This window comes from Ranitomeya imitator, chromosome 1 (genome assembly GCF_032444005.1).
Source record: "Ranitomeya imitator isolate aRanImi1 chromosome 1, aRanImi1.pri, whole genome shotgun sequence".
Classification (NCBI taxonomy): domain Eukaryota; kingdom Metazoa; phylum Chordata; class Amphibia; order Anura; family Dendrobatidae; genus Ranitomeya; species Ranitomeya imitator.
In genome coordinates this window covers 908701001-908715443 of record NC_091282.1, presented here as the reverse complement: position 1 = coordinate 908715443, position 14443 = coordinate 908701001, and the positions used below count along the sequence as shown (strand labels likewise).

General features: G+C 44.2%; 1 protein-coding gene across 5 annotated transcripts in view; it reads left to right on the top strand.

The window, feature by feature from the left end:
* The window catches only part of USO1 (USO1 vesicle transport factor), a 189544-nt gene extending 175503 nt beyond the window's left edge, over positions 1-14041 (top strand). For all 5 annotated transcript variants that reach the window (XM_069743466.1, XM_069743471.1, XM_069743464.1 and 2 more), the window contains 2 exons: positions 7390-7605; positions 12091-14041. In XM_069743466.1, coding sequence (XP_069599567.1) covers positions 7390-7605; positions 12091-12192 — 318 coding nt within the window. In that variant the 3' untranslated portion in view covers positions 12193-14041. The remainder of the gene's footprint in view (positions 1-7389; positions 7606-12090) is intronic.
* The last annotated feature ends 402 nt before the right edge of the window (positions 14042-14443 follow it).

The following is a 14443-nucleotide window of genomic DNA, read 5'->3' as shown; positions in this document are numbered from 1 at the left end:
AGGTACCGCCCTTTTATCTGTAGGTTTCCTGTCCCTGAAGGGCGGATCCCCTCTCTCTGTAGTGCTGTCATGGGCTCCGAGAAACACCGTTATCGGTGAGTAACTACGACTTTTCATTTTTACGGATCAATTTGTGAAGCACCTGGGGGTTCAAACTGCTCACTATGCATCTAGATAAGCTCCTTGGGGGGTCTAGTTTCCAAAATGGGGTCACTTGTGGGGAAGCTCCAATGTTTTAGGCACACAGGGGCTCTCCAAACGCGACATGGTGTCCGCTAAAGATTGGAGCCAATTTTTCATTGAAAAAGTCAAATGGCGCTCCTTCCCTTCAGAGCCCTGTCGTGCGCCCAGACAGTAGTTCCCCCCCACATATGAGGTATCGGCGTACTCAGGACAAATTGAACAATAACTTTTGGGGTCCAGTTTCTCCGTTTACCCTTGGGAAAATAAAAAAATTGTTGCTATAACATTTTTGTGACTAAAAAGTTAAATGTTAATTTTTTCCTTCCATGTTGCTTCTGCTGCTGTGAAGTACCTGAAGGGTTAATAAACTTCTTGAATGTGGTTTTGAGTACCTTGACGGGTGCAGTTTTTAGAATGGTGTCACTTTTGGGTATTTTCAGCCATACAGACCCCTCAAACTGACTTCAAATGTGAGGTGGTCCTTAAAAAAAAATGGTTTTGTAAATTTCGTTGTAAAAATGAGAAATCGCTGGGCAAATTTTAACCCTTATAACTTCCTAGCAAAAAAAAAATGTTGTTTCCAAAATTGTGTTGATGTAAAGTAGACATGTGGGAAATGTTATTTATTAACTATTTTGTGTCACATAACTCTCTGGTTTAACAGAATAAAAATTCAAAATTTGAAAATTGCGAAATTTTCAAAATTTTAGCCAAATTTCCATTTTTTTTCACAAATAAACGCAAAAATTATTGACCTAAATTTACCACTAACATGAAGCCCAATATGTCACGAAAAAACTGTCTCAGAACCGTTAGGATCCGTTGAAGCGTTCCGGAGTTATTACCTCATAAAGGGACACTGGTCAGAATTGCAAAAAACGGCCAGGTCATTAAGGTCAAAATAGGCTGGGTCATGAAGGGGTTAAAATCTACATTAAGACTTTAACCCGTTCGCGCCATGCGCTGTACTAGTACTGCGCTGCCGGCACTGCATTAGTGCCAGCCGCAGTACTAGTACGGCGCCGCCATTTTCCAGTCACCGCGCGGCATCGCGCGGTGATCGGGGTTCCGATGTCTGCTGTTCCTGACAGCAGACAATCCCTGCACGCAGCCCCGGGTGCCTCCACCGCCCCCCCGCATCAGCGATCGCTGTGATTGGCTGGTCAATTCTGACCAGCCAATCACAGCGACGTGACAATAAAGTTTAAAAAAAAAGCATGTGACAGGCTGTGATTGATGCTGTGTGACGTCGCACCAATCACAGCCGTCACAGTAGGTGGGGTGATTCACACGTCACCTCACCTGATTAACCCCTATGGCGCTGATTGGCTGAACAATAGCTTCTAGCCAATCAGCGCCAAAGGGGTTAATTTAAAATACCGATCACCGCCCTGCACGCCATCTTTCTCTCAGATTTGGCGTGCAGAGCGGTGGTCTAAGCCCCTCTGTGTCACCTGAGATAGAGAATCCATTGGTGGCCAGTGCGATCCTCCCTGCGATCTCCTGCCTCCTGTGCTGATCTCCTGCTCCATCTTGTGCTCCCTGCTGTGTGCTCTCTGCTGCCATCTGCCTGCTGTGTGACTCCTGTGATCACAGCAGCAGCAGCAGCACCTCCCCCACCCCTTTCCCATCCCCCCATCCCTGTTCCAGTACCCCCTCCCTCCCCCACCCGCCAATTGAAATTTTTTGCGCTTTTTTTCCTGTGCGCGGCGTCCCGCGCAGAGCTTTCGTGCTCTTCCTGTGTCCGCAGCGCTCTGATCAGTATCGCTGCTGATCAGAGACTGCGCCACAGGACTTTTTTTTTTTAGTTAGTTAGTGTAGCAGACATTGCAGTCTAAGCGATGTCCGTTTTTTTTTTTTTAAGAAAAAAAATTGTAGTTAGTACAGTGTAGTTTTAGACGTAACAAGGTAGCGTAGCCGGCGTCAGTGTTTGGTGACGTCCCTCCATCCCTGTTCAAGTACCCCCCTCCAATTCAATTTTTTGCGCACTTTTTTGCGCTTTTTTTCCTGTGCGCGGCGTCCTGCGCAGAGCATTCGTGCTCTTCCTGTGTCCGCAGCTCTTTGATCAGTATCGCTGCTGATCAGAGACTGCGCTACAGGACTTTTATTTTTTAGCTAGTTAGTGTAACGGACTTCGCAGTCTAAGCAACGTCCGATTTTTTTTTTTCTTTTACAAAAATATAATAGTAGTTAGTACAGTGTAGTCTTAGACGTAGATTAGCTGGTGTCACAGCGTTCGTGACGACCGGTCTTTTTTTTTTAGAGAAAAAAAAAATTGTACAGAGTAGTTTAGTGGTAGCGTGTTAGTGTAGCCAGCGTCACAGCGTTAGTGACGACCGATCATCTTTTAGAGAAAAAAAAATCGTACTGAGTTTTATAGGTAGGGAGGTAGCGTCTTGTGCATAAAAAAAATCTGCTATCGCCGGATAATCTCTAGTGCATTAGGGGAGCGTACGTCACACTGTTAGTGGCGTTCGCTTTTCTTTTGTAAAAAAAATATTTAGTTGCGTAGGGTAAATTTATTCTTTTTTTTTATACAAACTTATTTTTTTACATTGATTTTTCTTTTCATCTTTTTTTCTTGTTTCTTCTACATTTTTTCTCACTACTTGTTTTTTCTCTCTGATTGGTTTTAATAAAGAGTACCCTATACACAAGCCCCACACATTACACGTGTAAAAGCACCACTTACACACACATACCCAGGGTTTGGGAAAAAAATATGGCCCATTCGTCAACAAGGCGCTATTCACCAGAGGAGGCTTACGCCATCCTTGCGTCCGACACGGATTCAGCCAGTGAGGAAGATCCCACATTCCTCTATTCCTCCTCCTCATCTGGTGAGGAAAGACCCCTAACAAGGCGCCGTAGGACCCAGGCAACTCCTGCAGCAATCGATCCCATATGGATTGCACCCCCGGAAAATTTTCAGCCCGTCATTCCGGATTTCAGCAGCAGCTCAGGAATCCAGTTTGACACGACTGGCCTCACCGAAATTGACTTCTTCAAATTCTTTTTCAGTGATGAAATAATAAATATTATGGTGGCCCAGACAAACCTCTATGCCCAACAATTTTTTACCCAAAATCCCACGTCATCTTATGCCAGATGGACCCCCGTAAATGCAGCAGAGATGATGACATTTTGGGGAATTGTGCTGCATATGGGCCTAATCAAAAAGCCAAAGCTTCGGCAATAGTGGAGTACTGACATTCTCTACAGTACACCGGTATTCCGCATGGCCATGAAAAGGACACGATTTGAAGCGATCCAAAAATTTTTGCATTTCAGTGATAATGTGCAGTGTCCTCCCCGAGACGATCCAAACTTTGATCGTCTATATAAAATTCGTTCAGTGGTTGAACACTTCAGCAGAAAATTTGCTGAGGCGTACACACCCCAGAGGGACATCGCTATTGATGAATCTCTCGTTCATTTCAAAGGGAGGCTAAAATTCTGACAGTACCTGCCCAGTAAGAGGTCCAGGTACGGAATAAAGCTGTACAAACTGTGCGAGAGTACCTCAGGGTACACCCACAGATTTAGGGTCTACGAGGGTAAGGACACCCAGATTAACCCCCCTGAATGCCCCCCCCATCCTGGGGGTGAGTGGGAAAATTATGTGGGATTTGCTGCACCCACTGCTGGATAAGGGTTATCACCTTTATATTGACAACTTTTACACCAACATCCCACTCTTCAAGGCCCTCTCTGCCAGAGGTACAGCTGCATGTGGCACCGTGCGAAAAAATCAGCGAGGCCTCCCTAAGCCGCTAATTGGGCAAACGCTGAGAAAAGGGGAAAGCAGAGCCAAATGCAGCGACAACATGATGGTGGTCAAGTATAAGGACAAAAGGGATGTCCTTTTCCTGACCACCATACACCGTGACAACAGCACCCTTGTCACTGTTCGTGGGACCACAACACAAGTCCCAAAGCCAGATTGTATCCTGGATTACAATCGGTACATGTGGGGTGTGGATCTCTCAGATCAGGTCCTCCAACCATACAGTGCCATGCGAAAAGCTTACGTATGGTACAAAAAATTGGCCGTGCACATTGTACAGATGGCACTGTACAATGCTTTTGTGCTGTCCCGATCTGCAGGCAATACGGGGACCTTCCTTCAGTTTCAGGAGGTAGTCATCAAGGCCCTAATGTTTGGCACTCAGGGAGGTGAGGGTCCCAGTACTTCTGAATCTGATAGTGCCCGTATTGTCCAAGGTCAACATTTCCCAGGACAGGTTCCCCAAACAGCGAGGACAGGACGATCACAAAAACGGTGCAGAGTATGTTCCAAGAGGGGAATCCGAAAGGACACAATTTACCATTGTGAAACCTGCCCTGAGAAACCTGGCCTTTGCATTAAGGATTGCTTCAAAGCATACCACACGTCCACAAATTAATAAAAATTAGTTTATACCCTGTTGACACAACACACTGTGTAGTTTCCAACATGGGGTCACTTGTGGAGTGAGGCACTTGGAGGTTTACGGTGCTCACCACATATCTAAATAAATTCCTTGGGAGGTCCAGTTTTCAAAATGGTGTCACTTGTGGAGTGAGGCACTTGGAGGTTTACGGTGCTCACCACATATCTAAATAAATTCCTTGGGAGGTCCAGTTTTCAAAATGGGGTCACCTGTGGAGTGAGGCACTTGGAGGTTTACGGTGCTCACCACATATCTAAATAAATTCCTTGGGAGGTCCAGTTTTCAAAATGGTGTCACTTGTGGAGTGAGGCACTTGGAGGTTTACGGTGCTCACCACATATCTAAATAAATTCCTTGGGAGGTCCAGTTTTCAAAATGGTGTCACTTGTGGAGTGAGGCACTTGGAGGTTTACGGTGCTCACCACATATCTAAATAAATTCCTTGGGAGGTCCAGTTTTCAAAATGGGGTCACTTGTGGAGTGAGGCACTTGGAGGTTTACGGTGCTCACCACATATCTAAATAAATTCCTTGGGAGGTCCAGTTTTCAAAATGGTATCACTTGTGGAGTGAGGCACTTGGAGGTTTACGGTGCTCACCACATATCTAAATAAATTCTTTGGGAGGTCCAGTTTTCAAAATGGTATCACTTGTGGAGTGAGGCACTTGGAGGTTTACGGTGCTCACCACATATCTAAATAAATTCCTTGGGAGGTCCAGTTTTCAAAATAGGGTCACTTGTGGAGGATTTCCACTGTTTAGGTACATCAGGGGCTCTGCAAATGCAACGTGACGCCTGCAGACCAATCCATCTAAGTCTGCATTCCAAATGGTGCTCCTTCCCTTCCGAGCTCTGCCATGCGCACAAACAGTGGTTTTTCCCCACATATGGGGTATCGGCGTACTCGTGAAAAATTGCACAACATTTTTTTCTTTCTATTTTGTCCTATAACCCTTGGGAAAACAAAAAAAACCTTGCTAAAGATCATTTTTGTGGAAAAAATGTGTTCTATTTTTTTTACGACTCATCGTTATAATTTTTGGTGAGGCACTTGGAGGTTCACGGTGCTCATCACATAGCTAGATAAGTTCCTTGAAGGGTCTAGTTTCCAAAATGGGGTCACTTGTGGCGGTTTTCCACTGTTTAGGCACATCAGGGGCTCTCCAAACGGGACATGGTGTCCGATCTCAATTCCAGCCAATTTTGGTTTGTAAAAGTCAAATGGCGCTCCTTCCCTTCCGAGCCCTGCCGTGTGCCCAACCAGTGGTTTTCCCCCCACATATGGGGTATCAGTGTATTCAGGATAAATTGGTCAACAACTTTAGTGGTCCATTTTCTCCTTTTACACTTGTGAAGATAAAAAAAATGTTGCTAAAAGATCATTATGTGGAAAAAAAAGTTAAATGTTATATTTTTCCTTCCACATTCCGTTAATTCCTGTGAAGCACCTGAAGGGTTAATAAACTTCTTGAATGTGGTTTTGTGTACCTCGGGGGGTGTAGTTTTTAGAATGGTGTCACTTTTGGGTATTTTTAAATCCTATAAGCCTCTCAAAGTGACTTCAAATATGATGTGGTCCCTACAAAAAATGGTTTTATAAAAGTTGTTGAAAAAATGAGAAATCGCTGTTTAACTTTTAACCCTTATAACTCCCTAACGAAAAAAAAATTGGTTCCAAAATCTTGCTGATGTAAAGTAGACATGTGGGAAATGTTATTTATTAACTAATTTGTGCGATATGAGTCTCTAATGCAAGGGTATAAAAATTCAGTTTGAAAATTGCAAAATTTTCAAAATTTTCGCCAAATTTTCGTTTTTTTTCACAAATAAACGAAGGTAATATCAAATAAATTTTACCACTATCATGAAGTACAATATGTCACGAGAAAACAATGTCAGAATCGCCAGGATCCGTTGAAGCGTTTCAGAGTTATTACCTCATAAAGTGACAGTGGTCAGAATTGTAAAAATTGGCCCTGTCACTTAGGTGAAAACAGGCTTCGGGGTGAAGGGGTTAAGGGATTGTCCATAAAATTCTTCTAAACTAGTATTAACAATCTGAAACTCTGAGCTATACCCATATGTGCAGCATTGTGACTCCCTGTCACACCTTGCTGACATGCCCATCCTAAGGCTGGGGTCACACGGCCCTCGATTTTCTCATGCGAGAGAATTGGGATGATTGTGCAAAGTTTGAGCCACGTGTCAGTGCTCTGTGCTCCGATCCTCTCTCATGAGACAATTGTATCACAGGTGCGGATGAGGTGGAGAAAATAATTTCTCCATTGCCGAAGTCCGCGGTAATCAAACTGCACTCGGATAACATCTGAGTGCAGTCCGATGTTTCACATCACCCATAGACTTGTATAGGTCCGTGTGATCTGATTCTCGGATGCACTCGCAGCATGCTGTGGTTGTTCTCATACCGAATCGGCATGAGAAAATAACCGGAGACCTGTACTGCCCCTTAGTATAATATTGGTCCGAGTGCTCTCGGATAAAACATTTCATACCACTTGGTTGTGTTATACACTCGTGTGAGTGAGCCCTAAGGATCATGGTGGCAGTCACTCTGACCACAGCAGTGTCCATAGGATCTACAGCACGGTCGCGATCATTGATTGACAGCAGCGGTCATCTATTTTGCCAGCTATACGTTATTGTTGGTTTGCAAATATTTAATCTTGAAAAGACGGGCAAGTGCATGCGGAAATAACATTTGTCTAAAGTCCTGCAAGAAAAAATTGCAATGACCAGATTTCTCTTATTTTAGGATGAACGTAAGGCGCTATCTGAAGAGAAGTCTTCTTTAAAGCGGGAACTAGATGCTGCTCAAAGCACCTCGGCCATATTACAGGACGAGAAACAGAAACTGACGCAAGAGGTCGCTGAGTCCAAGAAGGAACAAGATGATCTTTTGATACTTTTAGCTGATCAAGACCAAAAAATCCTCAGTCTGAAGAATAAACTGAAAGGTCTTGGAGAACAGGTGAGGCAGCTTGAGATTAAAGGCACATTATCAACATATGCCAAGTCAGGGCCGGCGTCCGTACCTGGGCAAGTGCCGGGGCCCTGGCGAGACGGGGGGCCCACTCACGCTGTCATAGATCCATCTGGCCGTTCAATTTGCGGTGGCACAAGCATCTTCTCAGTCAGTGCAGGGCCAGGCACATAGGGGTTAAGAACGCAGCCAGCTTGACATTGTTTGTAGGCGGAGAGAGCATATTCTCCTGCTCTGCTCTCCCGCCCCTCGCTGGCTGCACTCACTGACTGCTGAACATATCAGGACAGGCAGATTCCGGAGGAGCTCCTACCCGCCCTGAGTGAGTGCGATATATCGCTGTATTCTGACAGTCTGGGTGACCTGGGGCGGCCACAGCTGATATATTTATATATAGCCACTCAGGCCCCCAGCACCTGTTTTGTATATGTATATACTGTATCTATACAGCCTGTATGACAGTATATATAATATATATACAGGACAGGAGCTGGGGGCCTGGGCTGGGCGGCTGTTGAAATATATACACTGCACAGTACCACTCCCCTGTATGTATACACTGCACAGTACCAATCCCCTGTATGTATACACTGCACAGTACCTCTCCTCTCTATATATACACTGCACAGTACCACTCCCCTGTATATATACACTGCACAGTACCTCTCCCCAGTATATATACACCGCACAGTACCACTCCTCCTGTCCTGTACATATACACTGCACAGTACCACTCCTCCTGCCCTGTATATATACACTGCACAGTACCACTCCTCCTGTATATATACACTGCTCAGTACCACTCCCCCTGTATGTATACACTGCACAGTACCAATCCCCTGTATGTATACACTGCACAGTACCAATCCCCTGTATATATACACTGCACAGTACCAATCCCCTGTATATATACACTGCACAGTACCAATCCCCTGTATATATACACTGCACAGTACCAATCCCCTGTATATATACACTGCACAGTACCTCTCCCCTGTATATATACACCGCACAGTACCACTCCTCCTGTCCTGTATATATACACTGCACAGTACCACTCCTCCTGTCCTGTATATATACACTGCACAGTATCACTCCTGTATATACAGGTCCTTCTCAAAAAATTAGCATATAGTGTTAAATTTCATTATTTACCATAATGTAATGATTACAATTAAACTTTCATATATTATAGATTCATTATCCACCAACTGAAATTTGTCAGGTCTTTTATTGTTTTAATACTGATGATTTTGGCATACAACTCCTGATAACGCAAAAAACCTGTCTCAATAAATTAGCATATTTCACCCATCCAATCAAATAAAAGTGTTTTTTAATAACAAACAAAAAAACCATCAAATAATAATGTTCAGTTATGCACTCAATACTTGGTCGGGAATCCTTTGGCAGAAATGACTGCTTCAATGCGGCGTGGCATGGAGGCAATCAGCCTGTGACACTGCTGAGATGTTATGGAGGCCCAGGATGCTTCAATAGCGGCCTTAAGCTCATCCAGAGTGTTGGGTCCTTGCGTCTCTCAACTTTCTCTTCACAATATCCCACAGATTCTCTATGGGGTTCAGGTCAGGAGAGTTGGCAGGCCAATTGAGCACAGTAATACCATGGTCAGTAAACCATTTACCAGTGGTTTTGGCACTGTGAGCAGGTGCCAGGTCGTGCTGAAAAATGAAATCTTCATCTCCATAAAGCATTTCAGCCGATGGAAGCATGAAGTGCTCCAAAATCTCCTGATAGCTAGCTGCATTGACCCTGCCCTTGATGAAACACAGTGGACCAACACCAGCAGCTGACATGGCACCCCACACCATCACTGACTGTGGGTACTTGACACTGGACTTCAGGCATTTTGGCATTTCCTTCTCCCCAGTCTTCCTCCAGACTCTGGCACCTTGATTTCCGAATGACATGCAAAATTTGCTTTCATCAGAAAAAAGTACTTGGGACCACTTAGCAACAGTCCAGTGCTGCTTCTCTGTAGCCCATTTCGGCACCTGTAGCCCATTTCCTGCACACGCCTGTGCACGGTGGCTCTGGATGTTTCCACACCAGACTCAGTCCACTGCTTCCTCAGGTTCCCCAAGGTCTGGAATCGGTCCTTCTCCACAATCTTCCTCAGGGTCCGGTCTCCTCTTCTCGTTGTACAGCGTTTTCTGCCACATTGTTTCCTTCCAACAGACTTACCATTGAGGTGCCTTGATACAGCACTCTGGGAACAGCCTATTTGTTGAGAAATTTCTTTCTGGGTCTTACCCTCTTGCTTGAGGGTGTCAATGATGGCCTTCTTGACATCTGTCAGGTCGCTAGTCTTACCCATGATGGGGGTTTTGAGTAATGAACCAGGCAGGGAGTTTATAAAAGCCTCAGGTATCTTTTGCATGTGTTTAGAGTTAATTAGTTGATTCAGAAGATTAGGGTAATAGGTCGTTTAGAGAACCTTTTCTTGATATGCTAATTTATTGAGACAGGTTTTTTGGGTTATCAGGAGTTGTATGCCAAAATCATCAGTATTAAAACAATAAAAGACCTGACAAATTTCAGTTGGTGGATAATGAATCTATAATATATGAAAGTTTAATTGTAATCATTACATTATGGTAAATAATGAAATTTAACACTATATGCTAATTTTTTGAGAAGGACCTGTATACACTGCTCAGTACCACTCCCCCTGTCCTGTATATATACACTGCACAGTACCACTCCTCCTGTATATATACACTGAACAGTACCGCTCCTCCTGTCCTGTATGTATATATACACTGCACAGTACCACTTCTCCTGTATATATACACTGCACAGTACCACTCTCCCTGTCCTGTATATATACACTGCACAGTACCACTCCTCCTGTATATATACACTGAACAGTACCGCTCCTCCTGTCCTGTATATATACACTGCACAGTACCACTCCTCCTGTATATATACACTGAACAGTACCGCTCCTCCTGTCCTGTATATATACACTGCACAGTACCACTCCTCCTGTATATATACACTGAACAGTACCGCTCCTCCTGTCCTGTATATATACACTGCACAGTACCACTTCTCCTGTCCTGTATATATACACTGCACAGTACCACTCCCCCTGTCCTGTATATATACACTGCACAGTACCACTCCTCCTGTGTATATATACACTGCACAGTACCGCTCCTCCTGTCCTGTATATATACACTGCAGAATTTTCAATAGCTGTCACTCATGTAAGAAGTGAAATCTGGCATTGGACTATACCTATATTTCTCTGCTGTATCTGGGTATCCTGAATCGTGGTATGTGTTAAAGGGGGGGGGGGCCCACTGAGACTCTTTCGCCCGGGGCCCTCAAAAACCTGGAGCCAGCCCTGTGCCAAGTGATCTAGAGCAGGGGTGTCAAACTGCAATCCTCGAGGGCTGCAAACGGGTCATGTTTTCAGGATTTCCTTGTACTGCACAGGTGATAATTTAATCACCTACACAAATAATGAGTTGGTGATTAAATTATCACCTGTGCAGTACAAGGAAATCCTGAAAACATGGCCTGTTTGCAGCCCTCGAGGAATGCAGTTTGACACCCCTGATCTAGAGGTCCCAGCAGAGTCACTAGTGAGGCTCCTGCCTACAGGCACATTATCTGCAGAGACATATGGCAAGTGATCTAGAGCAGGGGTCCCCAACTCCAGTCCTCAAGGCCCACCAACAGGTCATGTTTTCAGGATTTCCTTAGTCTTGCCCAGGTAATAATTGCATCACCTGTGCAATGCAAAGGAAATCCTGAAAACATGACCTGTTGGTGGGCCTTGAGGACTGGAGTTGGGGACCCCTGATCTAGAGGCCCCAGCAGAGTCACTAGTGAGGCTCTTGCCTACAGGCACATTCTCAGCAGAGGCAAAGGCCCGAGCAGAGTCACTAGTGAGGCTCCTGCCTACAGGCACATTCTCAGCAGAGGCAAAGGCCCGAGCAGAGTCACTAGTGAGGCTCCTGCCTACAGGCACATTCTCAGCAGAGGCAAAGGCCCGAGCAGAGTCACTAGTGAGGCTCCTGCCTACAGGCACATTCTCCGCAGAGACATATGGCAAGTGATCTAGAGGCCCCAGCAGAGTCACTAGCGAGGCTCCTGCCTACAGGCACATTATCAGCAGAGACATATTGCAAGTGGTAAATTGCAAAGTTGCTTGTTTGGTTTTTTACAGTTTTTGCCATTTTAACCCTTGAAGAACTTGAGAGTAAACTTTTTGTAGGCTAGTGAGAATAGTGGGTGCTTTAGAAGGACAGTTATGTCAAGCAACAGGTGTCATGCAGCCAGTGGCACCTCAAAAACGGTTTAGCACCCAGATTGGAGGGTTAATGCTGAATGTCTCGGCATTACACCCACTTTTTAGTGGTTCATCAATTTTCTCCACCAACCAATTTTATTTGTTGAACGTTATTAGCTGACATAATCAACATCTCTACTCTTTTTTAGGTGGAGGATGAAGATGACTTGGAGTCAGGAGATGCCGGGGATGAAGATGAGGATGATGATGATGATCTAGATGAAGAAGATAGCCGAGATGATGACATTTAGAGACATTCATTATGCAAACAGATATCTTAATTTTTTTTTTTTTTTACAGTAATAAAAAATTCTAGTAATCCCCCTAATTGAACTTATAACAAGTTATGAAGGCAATGTGAAGGTGAAAACTAAGCAAGTCATTAAGGTTCTAGAGCTGTTGCCATACATCTTCCATAGCGTTCACACGTAATCATGCCTTTTTTATTTTCTTGAGGAATATGGCTTGGACAAGTGGTCTTTTATTGCTCTGCCAGTGTTATAAGCGCACCTTATATTCTGTGGTGCTCCCTTTTACCTCTGCCAAGTACAAAGCATTGCTATGCAATGTCCGATGATCCCCAGCCCTTGTGCATCTAGTGGGCTCTGCTGAAATTTGCTGCTGCGGCCTCTTCACAGCTCACACTGAAACGATTGCTCTCTTCATATACAGACTGGAATAGTGAGGGATGGGTGGGATCAGTCCCGTCTCGTCTTTTGTGGGATGGGTGGGATCAGTCCCGTCTCGTCTTCTGTGGGATGGGTGGGATCAGTCCCGTCTCGTCTTTTGTGGGATGGGTGGGATCAGTCCCGTCTCGTCTTCTGTGGGATGGGTGGGATCAGTCCCGTCTCGTCTTTTGTGGGATGGGTGGGATCAGTCCCGTCTCGTCTTCTGTGGGATGGGTGGGATCAGTCCCGTCTCGTCTTTTGTGGGATGGGTGGGATCAGTCCCGTCTCGTCTTTTGTGGGATGGGTGGGATCAGTCCCGTCTCGTCTTTTGTGGGGTGGGTGGGATCAGTCCCGTCTCGTCTTTTGTGGGATGGGTGGGATCAGTCCCGTCTCGTCTTCTGTGGGATGGGTGGGATCAATCCCGTCTCGTCTTTTGTGGGGTGGGTGGGATCAGTCCCGTCTCGTCATCTGTGGGATGGGTGGGATCAGTCCCGTCTCGTCTTCTGTGGGATGGGTGGGATCAGTCCCGTCTCGTCTTCTGTGGGGTGGGTGGGATCAGTCCCGTCTCGTCTTTTGTGGGATCAGTCCCGTCTCGTCTTTTGTGGGATGGGTAGGATCAGTCCCATCTTGTCTTTTGATACAATTTCACGCCTACTACACTTGTGTAAGTTTAGTGCCTTCACGCCTAAATCAGCTGCGTTCCTCAGTGGTCATGTTCGGCGCAACATGTGGAGGCATAAGTATTTGTAGTTCTGGTAGATTATCCTTTTATTTTACACCCAAATATCTTTTTAATACGGAGGGAGGGCTACTTAAAGGACTTTTTCCACTTTAGAGGACTTTTTTTTTTCTTCTTTTCCTTAAATGCATGTATTTTTTTGCTAAAAATCATTTTTACAATTTGGTTGAATTAAAGATGTCTACATTGTTTTCTGTAGCTGATCAGTTGTACTGCTTTGTTGCTGGTTGCAGAATGAGTTGTCTGATAATCCATCAGTGAGCTCATTTTGACTCAGAGTTAGTTTGCTACCCTTATCTGTCTTTTCTGAGCTCCTCTCAGCTGATTTATGACCAGGCCACATCTAAATTAAATGTGCAGCGAAACAAAAAAAGCCTGTAAAAGCCAAATAGTATAAAAAATTTTAATGAAACCCAATTCCAAAAATAATTTTTAGCTCTAAATGCATGCAAGTTTAAAAAAAAAAAAAAAAAAAGATCCCCGAAGGTGGACAACCCACTCAACACTGCGATACTTATTTTCAAACTTGTTGCCATTGCCGCTAGTTCACTATACTGGTTAAGTCAGACAAAGGTATATAATTTATTGGCTTAAGTCAGGCCATAGAGATTTAGCTGCAGAACGATGTTTTAAGAGTGAAAATATGAATTACATTAATTTCATGTTTTACAAATAAAATAATGCATTTACTTATCGATGTGTTTAGTGATTTATTATAAAAAAATCTGATGCATAAATCACATGACACTTCTGCATCTTTTTATCTCCGATTTTAGACTACAGTGGTTTTACTTGTAGCAACAAAAAAATGTAATTATGATGGATCTATTGATAAAATTATGTTCATAGCATCATTTATTTAAAGGGAAGTCAAAGGGGTGTTCTTAAATTGCTTTATTTAAACAGCATGAATATAAGCAAGTTTGCAATTTACTTGGGTTTTCTATCTTCTGTCAATTTCCTTACATGTTTTATCTTTTATAATGTACAGATTTTTTCCGTGGCGTGCATGCAGTTTCTAAATTACAGTAGATGGGTTAACTCCTAATATACCAGCCATCTCTCCCCAGCCCATTGAATTGTATACATCAGTTA